The sequence below is a fragment of the Rhodnius prolixus genome, unplaced genomic scaffold, assembly GCF_049639745.1.
Source record: "Rhodnius prolixus isolate KJV_2025 unplaced genomic scaffold, Rpr scaffold_5, whole genome shotgun sequence".
Taxonomy (NCBI): domain Eukaryota; kingdom Metazoa; phylum Arthropoda; class Insecta; order Hemiptera; family Reduviidae; genus Rhodnius; species Rhodnius prolixus.
The window spans coordinates 35,527,339-35,548,782 of record NW_027411624.1 but is presented as its reverse complement, the minus strand read 5'-3'; the positions used below and the strand labels follow the sequence as shown (position 1 = coordinate 35,548,782).

At 34.1% G+C, this 21,444-nt stretch overlaps 1 protein-coding gene across 6 annotated transcripts in view; it reads left to right on the top strand.

Moving 5' to 3' along the window:
• The window catches only part of exp (expansion), a 384,871-nt gene that overhangs the window by 27,715 nt on the left and 335,712 nt on the right, over nt 1–21,444 (top strand). For 4 of the 6 annotated variants that reach the window (XM_074137374.1, XM_074137373.1, XM_074137372.1 and 1 more), the window contains exon 1: nt 4,542–4,963. The exons of the other annotated variants lie outside the window; for them this stretch is intronic. In XM_074137374.1, the coding sequence (XP_073993475.1) occupies nt 4,905–4,963 (59 nt within the window). In that variant the 5' untranslated portion in view covers nt 4,542–4,904. Of the gene's footprint in view, nt 1–4,541; nt 4,964–21,444 lie in introns of those variants that run through there. 6 annotated transcript variants of the gene reach the window in all.

The following is a 21,444-nucleotide window of genomic DNA, read 5'->3' as shown; positions in this document are numbered from 1 at the left end:
ATACGAAGTAAACTATACATTTTTTTTTTAGTTTTCAAATTTTCCACCCCCGATGCTGTATCTTCATTTTTAGCAGTGTTACGGCCAAAAACCCAATTAGGGTTTCATAAGGACCACTGGTTTTAACAATGATTGTGAAAATTACATCATTTTAATGTACCCTGTACGCAAGACTTCATGACCTATGATTGCGGTAAGAATATCTTGCCAGGGTGTTGGTTTGGTGGTCAAGAGCGTGGTTTTGTAAGTGGGAGATCACCAGTTCATTACATTACACTACATTTTTTTTAAATCTTCAATTATTATTATTTTTGTTCTTTGCGTCGCAAATACCATTTTTTGCCGTCAGAGGACCTCCCCAAACGAGTATTTCTGGTGGAAAATTAATATTGAAAACCGTTCACGAGTTGATAAAATAGTAACTTTGATCTTAAATATCTCAACAAATATTAAAGGTATCGAAACGAGGTCAACGTCATTTTTCACAATTTTTTATGTACTTTTCATAATCATTGTCAAAACCAGTGGTCCTTGAGTAACCCCAATTGGGTTTTTGACCGTAACTCCGCCAAAAATAAAAACAGCATCAGTGGTGAAAAATTTGAAAACTAGACCCAAAAAAACATATAGTTTACTTCGTGGGTTTTTTCGAAATTCCGCTTTCCTAAAAAGTTATTAGCGATTGGTGCGTTTTAAATGGATCACCCTGTAGAGTCTGAGCCCTTAAAATTTTCAAAAAAAGTTTCAAAAAGGGTTTTCGATTCATCTTGATTATTACAAGACAATGACAGAAAGTTCTTACAATCGCCCTGACCATGTTTATACCTTCACTTTCGAAACCATGGTCGCTAAGAGACAGCTGGACTAGTTTTTTTTTGAGTTAGGATTCTTGTTCGGTACCAAAAATTGAGGGCCCCTTAAGTTTTGAGGGGAATAAAGTACTGAACTGTTCCATTCAAACCTGTTTGCCACTGTTTCCGGAGATACATCTTTACTAGGACCCTTGGAGCTTTTGAACTGGAGAGTTATCAATTTAAGCGAAGTTCATGTAACTTCGGGTATTTAATTGCTGGTTAATAACCTCACAAATGAAGATGCATTTAGAGTGGGAAGATGATTCTAAAGATCAACCCCTCCAAAAAAAAAACAAAAAGTTCAACTGTACAAACTTATCTGCACTTAAAAACTTTCACTTAGCCTGTTTATGAATTAGTTAAGAAAAAAAAATATATTATATTTTTTGAATGTAGAGTATAGAATATAGAAATTGGGTATTCTAGATTTCACCAGACATTCAGCGCTAAAGAACAATACACCATTAATCTTAACAAGTTGTTGACGGTCATGGGAACGTATGAAGAATCGTCATCTTTTCTCGCATACATTTAATTTAGATCCCTTATAAATTATCATTTAAGTAGGTATTTATTACTAGAAGTATTTTACAATGAATCTTGACTTTTATGAACTTTTATTTTAATTTCTATTCTCTAACGAGTTTTATTAAATTATCTACTTTAATATTTTTGCATAAATAGATCCGGGTTTAAAAAGCAGATCTTTAAGTTCATTAACTGGACGCCTATTGGGTCCAACTAAACGAAGCGATCTCTAAAAAGAATTGAATCTGAACGATCTAAAATACTTGGATCCATAGTAAACGCTTCCTTTTACCTCTTCTAACCCCGGGCATTCTGATCTTAAATTCCTTTTTGTTTCCCAAGTCGCGGGGGAACAGCACTGCACGAGTTGTGTCAGTGTGAGGGGCTTGTCTGGCTAAGGATGTTACTTCTCGGAGAGGAAAAACCAAGGCCTGTGAGCTTTACCCAGAAGCCGCTCTCCAGAATTAAGAGTCTGATTAAACGGACAGGTCTGGTGAGCGAGCTCTAGAGTAGTGGGAGCGACAATGGATCCAAAGGGTTCCCACCCTACTAGAATCTTACCTTACCCAAGTCGCCAAAACCCGATACAAGAAACTCCACTTCAGCCTGCATTCCTCTAGCTCAAAATCTTTCTTCTAGAACTCTTCCTGACAACCCAAGAAGACGCCTTAAGAGGCAGTGTCCTCGAGATCTCCTCTCAAGTGAAGTGATTAGGACTAATAGTTCAGGGTTTTGGAGTGTTACCAACAGTGTATCTTCTCCACTCGTTTACTTCTACTGTTCATTGTAATCATCGTTACCTGTACTAATTATAAGTAATTAATTTAGGCCGAATCGCAATAAAAGTAAGATAAAGAAACGAAAAGTACATATTTAGCAACATGCTACCAGTCAAAATCTACGTACCATCTTTCAGACAACGTCGACCAAACCTTTTTTTCCGCCTCAGGACAATGTTTAGTAATTCTACTCTACACAAGACAACACACTTTCTGTGCCAACTAAGAACGCTCATTAAAATATAGAAAGACTGAATTTTAAGACCCGTTTTTTTGGGACACGTTCAATTGTAATTAGCCAAATTGATGCGATGAAAGTGACCAAATAACAGAACCTCCCACATTCATACAATGCGTGCGTGAACTGGGGTAAATCTCTGTACAAGATGACTCTCTACAGCTTCCATTCTCGTATTGTACCCAGGAGAAGAAAGTGACGAGGATAATAGGATATACCTGTTCCACTCTTTTCCATTGAGACGGAACTAGATCTTCAGTTCTTTCAATGATTGCCACGGCTACGCACAAATCATAAGACATGATACTTTACTGTTTTATTTATTGTATTCATTTGTTTACAATTTTATCGTAAAGCAATCCAGTTAACCTATTTTTAACTGATCCATTTGTAAGAATTAAATTTAGAAGGGTTAAGAGGGAGAGACTGCTTAAACCCATGGATTTTAACATCATTTTTATTGTCGTACGGTCCCTTTTGACAGTGAATTAAAGGGCTACTAATCCCTTTTCTCACAATAATTAATTCTAGTAAAGTATAAGCGGAAACAAAAATTAAATTTTTGTAACGCAACAATTTTTTCATTGCCAAAAAAAAAAATCATATCTGTAGATGCATTTTAATTTAGGGCAGAATCTTTCTGTATTCTTAACTGCATACTTCCGTTCATGAGAACTTTACCCTCGAAAATCAGCATTACAGCTTGTGAGTCACCATTTCGTGCTTAAATGCAAGTAAGGCCCTTAAAATTAATATATAAAATTTTTATTGAAACTAACAGTTAGGTTTTATATATCGGAAGCTACACGTTGTTACTCTAGTAAACTTTCCTGTACCATACGTATCACTGCATTGCCAATCCGGAGTCAACTTGTTTCCAAAAAAAATAGGAATGGTCTCGTTTTCCCCACATCACATAGCTATCCCGAAATGCTCTTAGATATGCTATCCCCACTCTCTCACCATTTGATAGTCACGAACTGAAGACCATGGAATTCTTAGTTTCTTTTTTGCAGATTAGTTTACTTGAATCGTTAGAATCATTTTGACTCCAGATTGGCGTTACTCGTAAATATATCGTAGTTGTTTCGACTCCTGATTGGTAATATAATTAGATTTTCTGTTATTAACTTGACTCCAGTTTATTGCCTAAATGCTTATTCAATAAATTTACATAATTTTCAAGTATCAAGGCACAAGAAAAAAGCCTCTTTCTAGAATTGATTTTCTGTCCGAATTGCAGCAAAAACTTGCAGCGAATTGGGTAATTTCCGATCCGTGTCAACAGCGCGCAGTAATTGAAAAAAGAGTGAATGTAATTGAAAAAAATGAAAAAGTCCCTGAACAGAAGGCAGTCATTAAGGATTTTAGAAAATACTGAAATTACTGCGATCCTAAGTTGAAGTTAATTCCTTCTACGTGAAATGTTAAAGCCGATTTGTGGACAAAATTTGTTTTTTCGTTCTTAATTCCTATTCTTTCTCATCCTTTAATACAAATTTTATTATTAAAATTGAAATCAATATAAAATTATGGAGTCAATATTACTCCACATTGGCAACAACTGACTAAGTTCGAGCATTGGCAATGCAGTATTTGTTCGTAATTATGAAAATTTTAAATTTTATAAATCTTTTACTAAAGTGATTAATCTACCTTTACTGTTGAATTTAAGTCCAAAATCGGAAACAATAAACCAGCGTGCAAGATATTATGCAGCACGGTGCACCTAACTGCACTTTCTATAATTATTTTGGCCCACTCTTAGCTAACGATCGCGTTATATGTTTATAAAAATACTAATTATATTTATCACGTAGATGTTGTCCACCTCGACTTTTTAAGAATGTACCATCCATCGTAGGGACCCGTTGAAAACGGTATACGGATCCCAGATTAAGAATTCATACTTTTTTGTTTTCTTATAACACACGAAGGAAACGAAAGGGAAACGGAATCTTATTAGATAAACCTGTAAGGAGGCTGTGGAATAACATTGAAAGAGAGAGTAACTAAGAGATACGTTGGAAGAAGGAAAGTGAAGTTATCAGAATGAGAGGAGGGAGAAGCTTAGATCGAGCCTTCGTGTGCTACCTGGGAGAGGCGCGGAGGGGTCTCTCAGACTGACAGAATTACACCGGTGTATTGCCAGTTGATAGTATAGTGGCCAGCCTGACTGAACTTCCCGTAGATTAACAATATCAAACCAACCACTGAACTAAAGGATACATATATATATATATTAACTATTTAAACCTCCGGCGTCGCACCCGTGTCCCTTATGGAGTGTCGGACCCAAGTGTGTGTGATTTTCATCTAGTTTTTCTGTGTTTTTTTCTTTTTCTTTCCATTAATTTTCTTTTGTTTCTGTCGCGAAATTTAGTGTTTCGTCTGATTTTCATTAATTAATTTTATAGTGCCAGTTCTTTGTTCTTTTTGTTTAATATTTAATAAATTTTTACAATTTTTAATTTTAACGTGCCCATAAAGAAAATCTCCTTCAAGATGATGTCATTATACAGAACCATCAAAGGTGGTACTCATAAAAGGTCCAGAGATAGAAGGTCAGTCGATTTTTTTGGATCGATTTTATTTTTTTTTAATCTTTCGAGAAGTTCACCACCGGAAATAGATTAAAAAAAACAACAATTTTTGTTCCCTTTTCTTGTGGAATCGGCCGAACTGTTGTATTGCATTGCGTACTCTAGATTAAAAATTTGAGGATTGCTTCTTCAGTATTAGCAGTTTAAGATTAACAGAATGAAGTCTTACCATGAAGTAAAATAATTGTGGCTCCCTCATGTGTTCGAACTTGAAGATGTTCTCATTTTTAGGAGCGTTGTTTTATTTATTTTATTAATTATTAAGAAACAAGTTTTTCCTAATTTATTAGAATAATTTTGCATTTATTATTATTATTTTTTGACAACCAAAAGCTATCGGATGAATTAGGGAGTTCATTTTTGTTGCAGAGATGCAAGAACGGATTACCTTCCATTTTCCACAAGGGGTGACTAAATCGTGACCCCCCCAAAAAGACCTATTGAGACTCCCATAAAATTTCAGGGATTAGATATTCAGATAATATGAAAATATCCTCCGTGGTCTGGTACAAGAATGTTGAGGCTGTAACAAAATCTTACTTTCACTGCGATTTTGAAAGTTATTTTGTGGCTCCCGTAAGTGTCTAGATCCAAAATTTAGCCAAAATTTAATTGGAATTTCCCCTATACTCGTACGTTAGCAAAACTCAAATAATTGGACACTTCAAATCTCTTCATGTTTCCTAAGGGTATTTGGGTACCAGTACGGTTTCTATTGGTACTCTGGGGTACCTAAAAGGTGAAAGAAATCTTTGAAAAAATTGTTAATTCACTTCTCATTATTCACTTCTCATTTTTAAGAGCATTGATGTATTTATTTTATTAATTATTAACGAATAATTTTTTGCTAAATTTGTTAGAATAATAATAATAATAATAATAAAATATTGGTCTTCGATTTCATTAAATAATAACTATGTTTAGTTAAATTTCGAACCTTAAAAAGTAATTAAAAAATCACTGAGACCCTGTTCACTAGCCACTTACACTCAGGAATCTCGGAATCCCTGTGGGTAGCCCAGCCTTACGACAAGAACATCACTCACACGGACTTGAAACTCAACTTTCAACACTCTTGACTTGAAAACATTAATATTGAACAACTAATTATATATTAATTAGATGGACTAAGATTTGCATACTTAGTAGCTCGCTTCCAATTATAGTGTTCCTGTGGGTTTTGTAGTTTTCTTGTTACTTTGTGGCGGTGGGTGGGTGGGGGGAATGGTAAATAAAAATTAGTAATGAATTGTTAGTTAATAATAAAAGAAATTAGCTATTGTTTCACTAATTTGGCAACATGAGAAGGACGATGCTGCGAAGGGTAATGAATCATTAAGTGACATTAATTAATTTGGACTTTTCTTAAGATTGACAAGATTTTGATTCAAAGATTGTTAAAACTGATGAAAAGTTTCTACACATAATTACAGTTTTAGTTACCAAAAGATAGGGTAAAACGAAACCAGTAAACACAATATACATAATTAGCTTTGCGAGTCGCAACCCTAACATCTCTGGCTAATTTTGTGCATCTTAAGACCAGTTTGCAACGTCCATCCAACCCAATAGCCTGAGCTGGTCAGGGATATAACATTTTATTTTTTATTTTTTATCCTTTTATTGAAATTGTACATTTGTACCCACAGGGCACAATAAGCAAATGCGATAAGTGTATATGAATAGCGTGGCAGACGTGAATGACGGTCATCCAGTGTTGGCCGCCATTAGTCACCCAGTTGGTCACGGGGCCAACGGCGCCTCAGCCGTCTTCAAGGATTGGAGGGCAGCGTAGTTGAAGACAAGTTTGAAGGGTTGGGATGAAATGAGAGTTTTTGATGAAAATTGTTTTATAGGATTTGGGCAAGTTCGGAGATGAGTGGAATTTGGAGATCTGTATGTAATCTGTGTGGTTGCTAACATAAGAATGGAACGTCTACTATGCGGCGGAGTATTTTGGATTGGAGTGTTTGCAGTCTATTGATTTTGATTTTTTAGCTGTTCCGTAAAGTTCCGAGTCCGTAAGTCCATATTGGTGGTGTGAAGAGCTGTATAGAGTCGTCGTTTGTTCTGTAGTGAGAGTTTTGAGCGTTTGTCGAGTAGTCTGACTAGAAGTTTTGTATCGTTTGTTTAGTTCGGTACTTGTTGTTCATTTTTTTTGGTGACTGATTCATAATTTCAATGGAATGGAGTCCATGAACAGACAAGACAGAAGACACACCAACCCTGAAATGTAATAGTATTACTTTCTAAACTAGCCCTGAAGATGACCTAGTCCCTAGGTCGAAAGCTCGGCAAAATAAATTTTTCTAGACTGAAATGGCAGTTATTAGTTCGGTACGTTTAAGTCTCGTATGGGGGTTCCAGGTAAGTCTCTTGTCTAGGTACATTCCATGGTACCGCACATGTTCCGGCTGGTGGGATAGGTGTATGATGTAAGAAGACAGGTGGTGGAGTTGGACTATGTATTTAGACTTAGTTGGGTTAATTTTTATACGCCAGGATATAACATTTAAATTTTTAACCTCTATGCACGTTACCTAGCGTACTCAGTAAATAACTAGGCGCCACCATACCACTATACCACTATACCACTCTATAGTGGTATTAGGTTTAGTTCCAGGTATTTTTGCCCAGGTCTACTACAAGTATGTTTGTTAGTCGCCTCCGTCCACCGACATTTTATTTGGTAGTCAGAACAAAATATTGATCTACATATACATAGATATTCTAACATGGTTGCGATAGAACAAAATAAAATAATATAAAATTATCAATGAACTTAAATAGAACTGCAGAAAGCAGAGAACAGTTTAGACAGACAAACACCACCGTTATATTGGTTGGCCATCACGATGTCGTTATTTTAGAATACCTTAAATACAAATAGATAAATACCACTAGTTACTTTTGCTTCTTCTTCTAACTGGACAACCTTGGATTGTTATTTTGGATATATACATATATTGTGACATGTAATTAACTTACACTAAAATAATATTTATGTATTAATTACGTTATTAGGATAATAGCGATGTTAAATTAGATACCTGTGTTTTTTTTTTCTTAATTTAACACGTAGGAAGATTTGTGGCTCCTTATTTGTCTAAACTCCTTTTACTCCTACTCAAAATGGGAAATTATTTTCTAATATTTGCGTTATTTTAATTTGATAAATATTTAATAAAAAAATATTACGTATTAGGACAGGGACTGACTGGGTTCTGTGTAGATCGGGAAGGCAGTTGTGTCCCTTTGGATAATTCATGAAATATTAATGACTCCTTCTCAAAAGGGTTTTGAAATATAAGCACAATAATATGAAGTACCATCACATTTCCTCATAGCTTTGAGGGATTCTCACTTCTCCTTCAAAGTGAGCTTTGAGTACCATATTCTGTCACCAGTTAAGAATGAAATTATTCGCAAAAATTACGAATTAGATGGATTATCAGACCACCGGATGTCCTTGCAATGGCTTTCTTTTTTCTCTGCAGATATCTCGGCAGCATCAATGCATTTTGATTATTCAGTGAAGCCTTAATTAGATGGTCCTTATCTGCTTGATATATTTACTTACTGAACATATAGTTGAGTATTTTAAGTATAACGGCAACTTGTTGGAATATGTTCCAAGGGCTACCACATTTTTCAATAAGATTTATAAAATCGCGATAAAAATCAGTAAATTTTTGAAGGAATATTTAGCGAATAAAATTAAGATATTTTGTTTAAAAGATTGGCCATTTTGTTTAATGAAGAAACTAAAAGAACAATTCAATCTAAATTGAAACCCCATAGATTTTTACTAAATATAACTAAAGAAAGTCCGTAATCGAATTGCTGATTACCTTCAAAAATAAGATTTGTTGGCATCTAATTTAAATAAGTGATATATTAACAGTTAAGATTACGACATTATTCAAGATATATACTTATACGTCACACCCCACCTGTAGAATGCAGGATTTTTAGACCAAGGTCTGACTTCATTTAGCGCATTTAGTCTTTTATAGTTTCTTCTTATGCAGTTTGGAATTTGTTCACAGGATATTTCGTTCTCTGTTTTGAAAATTTTTGTTATTTTGGGGCAATATTTCATTAAATTATTGTGCCATCTTAATTTGGCTAACTTGATTTGATTTGCCCATTAACATGAAATACTTATCATTCCAGAAAAAAGCTTAGAACAGGTGGTAATCCAATCTACAATAATTAACACAATAACTTCGTTTTAATCAAAATCTGAGACGAATTCTCGAAGCTTAACCGGATCTCTCCTCTAGAACTGCTTAAGCAAGCACTTCTCTAGTTATAGTTTTTCAAATAAAAGTTATAATTCTTCGCAAACGGAATAAGCATAACGAAGTTGAAAGAAAAACGTTAAAAAGGCGCTTACCGGAAATACACGAAAAATTGAAAAAAAATTTTATTTAAGTAGTACTTTCGATAGCTGATTTTATCCTAAAGCTTATTATCGGATCCACATGGTGGCACCGTTTTTGAAATATGAAATTTGAACTTACTGCAACTTTTTGTTGAATTGTTTTCGAGTTACACTTACGCATACAAATACTTCAAAGAAAGTAAATATTTGTTTTTTCTGTTTTGCTTTTTTTTTTTTTGCATGAATATATCTTGCCAATTATTTGTTCGATTTTTGGCATGAACGATCCTGTTCAAGGTTGTTGAAAAATAAATTTAGTAAAGGAAATACAACTTTAAATATCAAAAAAAAAAATTCCAAATCATTATGGGTGGTTCCAATGACTGATTCTTGTGATTTAATCACCAACTAACTGATGAATTTAATTTAAAAAAACCACAATCAATGATTTGATTTCCAACAAAATTACAAATACTTGTGAGGCTGTATCTGGGGTAACAATAGTGTAACTAGGGTTCACTCGAATTATCCAATTTGATTCAACATGTAAGCACGACAACTCTAAAGCGGAACAATCCCAGAAATTAATGCTCTATTTCTGGTGAATCATCAGGGTCCCAAGATTTTTCGGTTGTTTTGATATTTCATTTTGATCAACTATCGAACTTTTTCTTTAAATTTAATTGTTCTATTTAATACAAAGATTTTTGAACTAAAAAATACGAGTTGGTGAGTGGATGGTGGTTGTTTTTTTGCTTTTTCGAAAGCTTTAATATTAATAATTAATAAAAAAATTCACAGCATCAGTAAACTATCTACGAGATTACTCGTAAGATTACTTTAAGCCGGCGCCTTACCATTATTCCACAGAATAAAAGTAGGGGCAATTAAAATAAGTTTATTCCTAAAGAATGTTTTTCTACAAAAAGTTAAGTCGTATTATATAATACAGTGTATTGGAATGTATTAAATTGGTGGGGAGAATTTTATGTTCATGTCAAGTGAAATGGGAAACAAAAATATGCAAAATAAATATTAAATTCTTGATCACCGGGAGAGCAGAACAGTTTCCAGAATCAGGGTTAGGAATTTTTTTTTTCTTTTTCTTTAATTAACTGAAAACATTTCATTTACTTTTTTTCAATTCTTTAACTTCGAATGCAATTTTAATTACTATCGAATTGGTGGAAGAAGTGAAGGGTACATTTGCAAAATTTAAGGCTCATTAAAAGGTATGTCAACTCACAGCTCGCTCCCAGAACTGAGTTTAGCACCATTTCCACGGGAATTTTTTTTTGGGGGGGGATAAATAAAAGCAAAGATTTGCTCGAATGAAGATTTGAGTATACGAAGGAAATCTTTAGAGACTTTTTCGAGGAAAATTAAAAAAAACAAAAAGCATTCAAAATCTATTTCGGAAAGCGTCACTTCCGCACTCTGATTTTGTCTAAAAATTAATTATTGCCTTGTCTTTTGACACACTTAATATCGCTGGTGGTTAAGCCATATAACGTTATTTATTATACTCATTTATGTTCACAATAAATAAACACACTCCCAATAAAATTGGTTAAAACCATTCTTTCGATCTTAAACGCTATATTTCCGGTAAAAAGTAAAACCGGAAATCTGCAAGAATACAAAATCTTCTCTTACTAATAACGCTTTTAATAATTTTTTTTCCCCTTAATTTATTAGTTAAGTTACACCAGCGCTAGATGCACTATTAGTAACAATGTCAATAGCTGATACCACTACAAACTCACTAATTGAGGGGAGAAGTTACCCAGTGATAACACTCCCTAAGTCGTCTCCCAGGATTAGCTACACTCCTCAGAAGAGAGAAAATCGCGAGGCCACAGGCGTTTTAGTCGTCTGGGAGGATGATCTGGATGGTGATGAGATGATAAGTGGCGGATAAGAGGATTGGAATGAGAGTGCATGTTCTGATGAAAACTTTTATAGCGAGTTCGTGCAACCTGGGCCTACAAACGGAATTTCCAGGTCTGTGTGGACAGTTAGATTAGAAACATAAAATGGAGCGTTAACGATAGTGCGCAGAATTTTAGACTGAAGCAATTGAATTCTGTGAAGATTGAAGCGTTTCGTTGAACCCCACAGTTCAATACCGTACGTCCAGGCGGGTTTTAGTATGGAATTGTAAATCAGTCGTTTGTTATTAAGTGAAAGTTTTGAACGTTGGTCTAGTAGTCTTTTAAGTAGTCGATAACGCCTGTTAACTTCAGTTCGTTTAAGTCGTGTGTGCGGGTTCCAAGTCAGTCTTTTGTCTAAATAAAGCCCAAGATAACGGACAACATTGGCAGGAGGAATTGGAATTGAGTCATAGAAGATCGAAGGAAGAGTGTTGCGGCGGAGAGTAAAAGTAATATTTTGAGATTTGGTTTCATTTAACTTGATTTCCCCATTTTTTAAACCATTCCTCAAGAGAAAAGAGATGAGTTTGAAGGTTTCTGTGTGAAGTTACTTGGTCAATGTGAGGAGAAAGTATAGCGGTATCATCTGCATAAGTTAGAAGGACAGTTTCAGGATGGATTGGTATGTCTGCTGTGTATATAACATATAGGATAGGTCCTAAGATGCTTCCTTGAGGAACACCCGCTTCAATGCGATGTTTAGCTGAATACGATGTCCCGATTTGAATTTGAAAATGACGATCAGACAAATAGGACTTCAAGATGAGGAAGTGAGTGAACGAAAGAATGCCCTTGAGTTTCCAGAGCAAGCCCGGGTGCCAAACCCGTTCGAAGGCTTGCTTCACATCGAGAAAGACACCCGAGCAACACTCTTTCTTCTCAAGGGAGGATGAAATCGTGTCCACCACTCGATGGCACTGTTGTACAGTAGAGTGTTGTCGCCTAAATCCAAATTGATGGTCTGGAATAATTTTAGAGGATTCGAGTATGGGAAGAATTTGTTTTAAAAGAAGTTACTCAAGAATTTTGCCAAGAATTGGCAGTAGACTTATTGGTCGGTAAGAAGAAGAAAGATGGAGTGGTTTATTAGGTTTAGGAATAGGGTAAATTAAGGAGGATTTCCGTAGAATCGGGAAGTAAGTTGTTCTTAGTGCTGAATTGTAGATAGTAGTTAAGAGCTTTTAATAAGTAAATTTAAAAAAGAAACAAAACTATTATTAAATTTTATCAGAAATTAAATTTTCTGGGTAAACAGATTTCCAACAAGATGTGATTAATGTTTTAGGATGCTGTATGTGTTCAGAAATGACTATCACTTTTACAGTAGTTATCTCGGTCATCCAGTTTACTCCGCTGGCTAATTGTACGACCGGTTTTTCTTGCAAATAGGTCTTTAGACCGATCTTCCTTTCTATTTATCAGTCAGTCTCCACTAAATATATACCTAGTACTTTTTTATACGAGTAACGTTTATGTAATATTACACAGACTGAATTAGTAAAGGTCACATTCTAAAATTGAGTGGTGAAATTTTATTTATAAATTCTTTTGAAAATCATTACCTATTTGTAGAATTTATCGTTTATGTTGTAACGCTAAAAATAATTTTAAAGTAATTTACACTTCATACATACCAACTGATCCTAAACACTACACTGTAGATGACACCGCCCTACTGTCCTCTAATCATGATCCTGTCCTAGCACACAGAAATCTGCAGTCACATCTCTCCTCATTAGAGCTATGGTTCAAGAAATGGGCTATAAAGCTTAATGAAACCAAGTCTCAAAACATCACCTTCACTCTTCACTCGCATTACTTTTCCTCCAGTCATCTATAACCTAACACCTCTACCAGTAGTGAACGTTGCCCGCTACCTTGGGCTTTACTTAGACCGAACACTTTCTAGGAACCCCCACACTAGACCTAAAAGAACAGAACTAAACAGACGCTGTCGACTACTTAAAAGACTCTTAGACGATAGATCAAAACTCTCTCTTAGACAACAAAAGACTGATTTATACTTCTATTTTGAAACCCATCTGGGCTTATGGAATAGAGCTGTGGGGCTCAACCAAACACACAAATCTCCAAAGGATTCAGTCCCTTCAATCTAAAATACTTCGAACTATTGTAAACGCTCCATTTCATGTCTCCCAACCTGGACTATACACACTGACCTTAACATTCCTTTTGTCACACACAAGTCGCTGAAAACACGATACAGAAAACTCCACTTCAGCCTGCAATCTCATAGAAATCCTCTAGCTAAAAATCTTTCTTCAAGAACTCTTCCCGACAAGACGTCTCAAAAGACAGTCTGGCCTCGTGTTCTCCTCTCAAGTGAAGGGAATGACTAACGGTCTAATGTTTTGGAGAGTTCCCATGGGTAACTTCTTCACTCGTATGCTTCATTGTTTCTGGTTATCATTATTAATTATAGCGCTAACTTGTTTGTGATTAACTTGAAACTATGTCCCCATTTTATCGGATATCTATTGGACATAATTGACCATTTTTGATATAGATGGCATAGACATATTTGAATGATTTCATTAATCTTCCAAACACAATCACAGCCCACCCAAGTGATTTTTCCCCAATAAACTATGAAGGTACTAATTTTTCTCACAAGTGCAAGATTTTCTAAACTAAGAACTGTGTAAATTTCCATTAATCTGGTCTTTGTTCGAAACCTTTAATCTTTATCCTTTATCCTTAATCTATTAATGTCTCTCTCTATTCTTTAATCCGGTTTCTACAGCAACTTATCTCTCTCTCTTAAGAGAAAATTTGGCTTTTCCTACTGATTTGACTAATTTAAAAAAAATGGTTAGGTTGGCCAGTGCTGGATTAATATCTTTGGATTTTATCCGGTCATAGCACGGCATGTTTATTGATTGCATTCCTGACCGATTTCGGTGTCTCTTCCAACGTCAGAGCTAGATTAAGAGATTTTTGACTTCTCATATATTACCGTCTTGTACTATATTTGCTGAATCAGTCAGCAAAGTCAGCAGTCTGTGTAGTACGAAGTAGTGAACTAACTGAAGTCGAAATCTCTGCTCCAAACTGGTTGATCTCTTGAAAGTCCAAAACCGGTCAGGGATGCAATCAACATGCGTGCTACGACCGGACAAAATCAAAGATATTTTAATTATTAATCATCCTCATAATAATAATAATAATAACCACTTGTTTAAAAACATTCATAGTCCTATAATTATTGGAATAAATTAATAAATTATAATCTACAGTAATTTTTATAAAAAATATATAAATAAATAAAAGACCTGTTGATCAGTAACGATAGTTTAGTGAATTTGTTTTCATAACTATTTTTTTTGCAACCACCGTTTAAAATTCAAGGCAGACTTGATTCTTCATTCTGTCAGTAGTTGGCTGATGGCCAAAATAGTTGCTGAGAGAGAGAGAGAGAGAGAGAATGAGAGAAAAGGAGGAGGAGAAAGACAATCTAAGAATCCTCGACATTAAATAGAATGGTGAGGGGTGGTAGAGGGACTTTGAAGACGTTTTAGTTCAATCACCCTTTTGGAATTAATAACATCCATGACACTTCTAAAATTATTGTTTATTTCATAAAGAAAGAACAACGTTTACACTATGGATTTATTACAAATTACCAAGTTGCTAAACTGTATGCTTAAGGTAATCTCTGTTAGGCAGTATTACCAACCTTCTTGGCTTTCTACGTTGGCTATTAATATCTCGCGACCTATATTTTCTGTTAGCAGACTAATCAAGCTAAATGTTGATGCAATGTTATTACTTCTTTGGACTAACTCGTTTTTAAGAAATATTATTACCAAAAATAAAAATAAATGGTATGAAACCATGTTTTAGCACGCTTTTTCTTTTTTTTGATATCCTTGACCAGTTCGGACTTTCTTCCATCACCAGAGATCAGATTAATTCGGTGCAGAGAATTCCACTTCATTTACGTTTCCATCTAACATTCATTTTGCTGATAGACCCTTCAGTCATTAAAATTACTCTATTTTTCCTTTTGCATAAAATTCTGGCTCAAAGAAAAGCCAAATAATTCAACTCTTCTCCCCTTCACTCTTCAAGTCTTCACTCAAAGAGTTTCCCCCAAAATTGAGTTTTTCTTCTCTCTGTCTCTCTTTTCCTACTTCCCTCTCTTTTTTTACAATTTTTTTTGGCGGTAAGGTATCAATTTTCTGTATTTCACAAAACTGCTGTTTCGTATATAGTATTGTCGATTCAGATTTTCCGTGAAAAGCATCACGAATATCTTCACCTACGATCACTTTAGGGGCGGAGCTACCCCCCAAAAAATATCTGTATCTAGAGACAGTAAACTTATAACCTCATTTAAGGAACTCCCTTCCGTCGAAAAAATAAGCAAACCCGAATTTTGAAATGATTCCCCTAGAATTATATTATTTCTCAGCTAAACAGCACAATATTTCTCACTTTAGCAACAAGAAAAATCCACCAAATAGCGTGAAAAGTAAATATTTCACTTTTAGAATTCTGGCAGAAAGGGGGGAATGATCTGTCAACCTGCTTCTTTCAACTGGGCACAGACCAGAAAAAAAAGAACAAGAAATATCCCAGAATAGAAACTGCCAAGATCTGGAATCTGCCAGAGAACAGAAAGGATCCTGGGCAGTTCTTTAATCCTCTTACTGTTCTTTCTTTAAAAAAAAGGATAATAATAATATATATTGTAAAATGGAAGATATTCAACTTGGATATTAGTTCCTTGGTATTGCATAATACCATCTTATTATTATTTATTATATCTGTCCTTATTTTTTGTGGCGGGAGAGGTCATTAATAGAAGGTTCCTCCATTTTGTTTTTTTGTTAATTCTCTTATTATTTATTTAAATTATTATTGTTGGACATTGGACATCACCACTTTGCGAAATAGTTTCAAATCGTAGAATTGGTTTTCGTATGCAAAATAGTTTTTATATGATTCATACAATATGAATTTTATTTGTACTAAATCTACTACTCAATAGTTTTAGTTTTACGTAATTAAAGGTGAAAACATAATTTTTTTTTTTTTAATTAATTCTGCAATTAGTTTTAACCTTAGGCTAATCCTAAATTGACTTCTAAATATTGCTGTAAAAGTCTTTTAATGATTGTTTTTAACAAAGTTGAACTAAAAATGTAAGAAATACTTGGAATTTGTAATTCGATTTAGAATGATCTGTGACGTTAGCAGTTTCTCCCTTTTTAAAAAAATATTGTGATTCAACCTTAATGCATTCAAACAAATGCATTCCCATCTGTTATGGGAATCATAAATTCGATTCTGTTTGGTCACAAATCGATTAAATTTCTTTAAGTTCAGAAATTTTATTTTTTCTGTCATAATTTGGAACCCCCCCTCAAAATCAATGTAAGCAAGTAATCGCCCATTTTTTTTAAAGGTGGAGCTTAACGTCCAGTTCACCAATTAGATGTCGTGGACGAGGGCGGAAGCAATATACTTTAATATTATAATTTTTTTTCTAAAAAATAAAAACTGTAGTTTACAGTTGGGATTCGAACTTACAAACCCATGCTTCATAATCATTAAGTAAGATTAAGATAAGTTCAAAGTGATAGCCACAGTTATGGACATAGTGGGTTATTTGTTTAAGTTAACGTTAGCGCTGTCGTTTTTTTTTGGAGAATAACACGCAGTTATTAAATGCATTTTCTCACTTATATATCGTTTTTTAAAAATAATTTTTCTCAAAGCAATAACAATTTCTCAAAATAGTTATACATACATACATACATACATAATCCGTCCTCTTCTACCGCCTAGACAGTGTAGAGGTCTTGCATATACTTTTCCATTCGTCCCTGTTCCTGGCGAGTTCCTTTCCTTTTCGCCATTCTATTCCTTTTTCCTGTAGGCTTTCCCGTATTTCTTCTTCCCAAGTTCTTCTAGGGCGACCTCAACGTCTTTTCCCTTCTGTTCTTGCCTCGTATACTAATTTGGCAACTCTATTGTCCTCCATTCTCATAAGATGTCCGTACCAGCGGAGTTGGTTTCTTTTTAGTATGTCTATGGAAGGTTCTACACCTATATCTTTCCTCACTGTTATATTTCTTATCCTATCTCTTCTCGTCTTCCCCAAAATCTTCCTTAAATAACGCATTTCCATCGCTTGGATTTTGCTCTCTAACTTTTTTGATAGGGTCCACGATTCACTTGAGTAGGATATGATTGGCAAAAATACCGTTTTGTAAACAGTGACCTTGGCCCGCATAGAGACTTCCTTCTTCCCTATGAAGCTGTTTCTGATTGCGTGAAAAAAATCTTCCTGCCGCACCTATTCTTTCTTTTATTTCATCTTCCATTCTTCCTTCTTCATTTAGGTGGGCGCCCAGATACTTGAAATTTTTCACCTGCTCCAGCACAGTTCCTTTAACTTTTATCTGTAGTCTCTTTCCTTTTCCACCAATTACCATAGTTTTAGATTTCTCTACATTTATTTTCATTTTCTTTTTTTGCCAACTCCTCTGTCAGGACTTTCATGTTAAACTGGAGATTCTTATCCGAGTCTGCTGCCAACAAAATATCGTCGGCGTATGCCAGGATGCTGAACCCTATCCGCTGGAGGTTCCTGTATCCAATATGCAGCTTTTTCAATCTTTTCTCACAGTTCTTAATGATTTATAAAGGTGGATTTGACCTATATTATACAGGAAATTTGGGAATTATATCTTTTATAGAAAAAAAGAAAAAAAATTGTCAAAGTTGGGTGTTTTTCAACGTTACGCTTTTTCGTGTAATTTTTGACGATCAACCCTTATACAACTTGACAGTTTTAATTTCACCTTCATTAGGAAATATCTTCGAGAAAGTTAGCTTTTTTTCCCCCCCACTGAGGATAGAAGAAGAGTTGACATATCAGGTTCTTTTTTTTTTTTGGCTGCCCCCTCACAGTGAATTGACTCAACATTATCACGTCCCAGCGAACTGAAAATAAATACAGAAGAAAAATTTGTCTTTAAATCTGTCCAGTATTTCCCTAACAGAGATTACCTGTCAAATGGCGATGACATTTAAGACGATGGGCAGCGTTTTTTTTTTCAACAGTAACCAACTTCCTTGAAAACGTTTTGAAGACAAAAAAAGAATAGCGCAACACTCGTACGATCTAAATGGCTGACAAATGTTCTTCAATCTTATTTTTTTTAAAAATAAAAACATTAAATGTATGTTACACGTAGATACAGGATAGTAGGGCATAAGATTTCACCGGAAACTAACTATAGTTTTAACGCAACATCCCCCACCCTTCCTCTTGGCCTGCACTCACTGAAAACTTACAGTAATGGCTGTTTTAAACTTAAATCATGGACGCCCCCAATATTTCATTTCCTGTTCAGAAAAATGATTTCAAATAACACTGATTGGTTTTTATGTATGGGGGGTTTAGCAAAAACTAAGATTTAGAAGTAACATTTACGGAGTCGTTTTCGAACTAAACTCGAGCAAAATCAATTCTGCTCTTTAAGAACCCTCCAATAGTCCGTTTTCTACCTTTTAAACGCAAAAGTTCAGCTTACTTTTTTATATCTCGTTGATTGAAAAAGGAGTGCCTAAATGAAGCTGCATCCATAAAGATCTATTCTGGCTCCTTCTATGTCTATTCAAAGGAAGAAGGTGTCTACTGAGTATAATGTGTGTACATGTGATTGTGTGGTATGATGATTAGCCTAGAGTTTTGCCCGTGAGGTGATGCTGCATTCAATGTAGTTGAATACAACTTACTCGTGCGTGCTCTAAACGTTTTTTTTGAACGTTTTGGAATTGTTCTACTTCCACTTTTAGAGTTTTATTCGAAAATCTTAAATTTAGCTACACAAACCTCCTCCAGCTTCAAATAAAAGTTATTTGATTTATAAATGAGAAAAATAAGAATATTTTTGGTTCAAAGGAAATTGTTTAACAATTTGGGGGGGGGGAATCTTGGAAAAAGGAAAAACATTCACTCAGTAATATGTACTTCCGTTTGAGTAATAGTAAAGATCAATAACTAAATTAGCTGCAGGTTTTTCCTCTCCTTTTTTCCCTGCATTCCAATCCTCCTCACCCAACTTTTCTCTTACTTCACTTAATTAAGAAGGGTAAAATGTATACTACATTACATTTACACTTCTGTATTTATTTTATGTATATATTTATTGTAATAAATATTTATTCAATTCAATAACTAAATCGACATACAAAAATTACAGCTTCCAGCGATTTCGCATTTTTTGAAATATTTTTTTGAAAAACATGATTCTCATACGCATGCGCACACACAGAGAGACCATTTTCTGAAGCTCACCTTTCTCAGAAATTTCCTTTGAAAACTGTCATGGAAAATTTCAAATTATCGGAACACTTTCCCTACTTAGTCAGAGAAACTAAACCAAAAAAAAAAATATATATTGTCTTACGCATCATTAAACATTAAAAATTACAGTTTGGGCACAAAAGCAATTGCTTTAGAATAAATAAAATCTGGATGTTCAATAGAAGATAGAGAAATTTTTCTTTCATTTTCCACTGGTGACCCAATTAAATAAGAATAAATCCACTAATTACCTGTTTAGTGGACACTTTCAATTCCAGTATTACGAACATGAAAGGTAAAAGCGTGCCGGTTACATATCCAGCGAAATTAGTTCGCTAGATTGGATACGTGATATCTTAAGTGGTCCCTTAGATTATAGTATGAGGTTTATTCACGGAGTTCTGTCGCCATTACTAGCAGATTAGTTCATTTTCTTTCCTTTTTGATAGTAATATAATAATAAGATCGTTATTATGTGTGTGTTCATTATTTCCGGTTTTATTTTGATTTTTTTTTCATAATTTCTTTAAGTTTCGATCTCGTTAGTTTAAAGCTCACCCACAGGATGTTTGGCATTCCTAGACCGATAATCTTGCTTAGCCTTAGATTTCCTTCACCTGCCACAGATTAGTAAGTGCTTATTAATCGAACGATTTACAAAATCTCCAAAATTTAACCTTCTATATTTCAATAACTATTGTCATTAAAACATTCCTATTTGTACCAGTTATCGAGCAAACTTTTCTATACAATTCGGTAAAGAATTCATTAAAATCCAATGAATAGGAAAAGAGATATAAAGGTTTGAAATTTGCACGATTTACAAAACCTCCAAAATTTAACCTTCTAAATTTCAATAACTATTTACATTAGAACATTGCTATTTATATCACTTATAGAGCAAACTATTCTCTACAATTCAGTGAAGAATTCATTAAAATCGAAACAATATGAAGAGAGATATAAAGGTTTGAAATTTGCACGATTTACAAAATCTCCAAAATTTAACCTTCTAAATTTCAATAACTATTTACATTAGAACATTGCTATTTATATCACTTATAGAGCAAACTATTCTCTACAATTCAGTGAAGAATTCATTAAAATCGAAACAATATGAAGAGAGATATAAAGGTTTGAAATTTGCACGATTTACAAAACATCCAAAATCTAACCTTCTATATCTCAATAACTAATCTCACTAAAATATTGCTATTTATATCACTTATAGAGCAAACTATTCTCTACAATTCAGTGAAGAATTCATTAAAATCGAAACAATATGAAGAGCGATATAAAGGTTTGAAATTTGAACGTTATGCAAAACATCCAAAATCTAACCTTCTATATCTCAATAACTAATATCACTAAAATATTGCTATTTATATCACTTATAGAGCAAACTATTCTCTACAATTCAGGTGAAGAATTCATTAAAATCGAAACAATATGAAGAGAGATATAAAGGTTTGAAATTTGATCGACTTACAAAACATCCAAAATGTAACCTTCTGATTGATATATCTCATTACTTATTACTTGTAATAAAATACTTTAATAATTAGGTGCCTTAAAAATATGCAATTCTATCTATTTTATATTGCATATAGACATAGCATTGTGGGAGGAACACCTAGGATTATGAATGTACGAGATCTTCTCAAAACGCTGTTTTTGCTCATTTTTAGCAAGTTTTTTTCTTAAAATCTACTTGATCTAAGTAGTTGCAAAAAAAATTAAAAATTATAAAGGAGGATTTGCCCTATATTTTACAGAG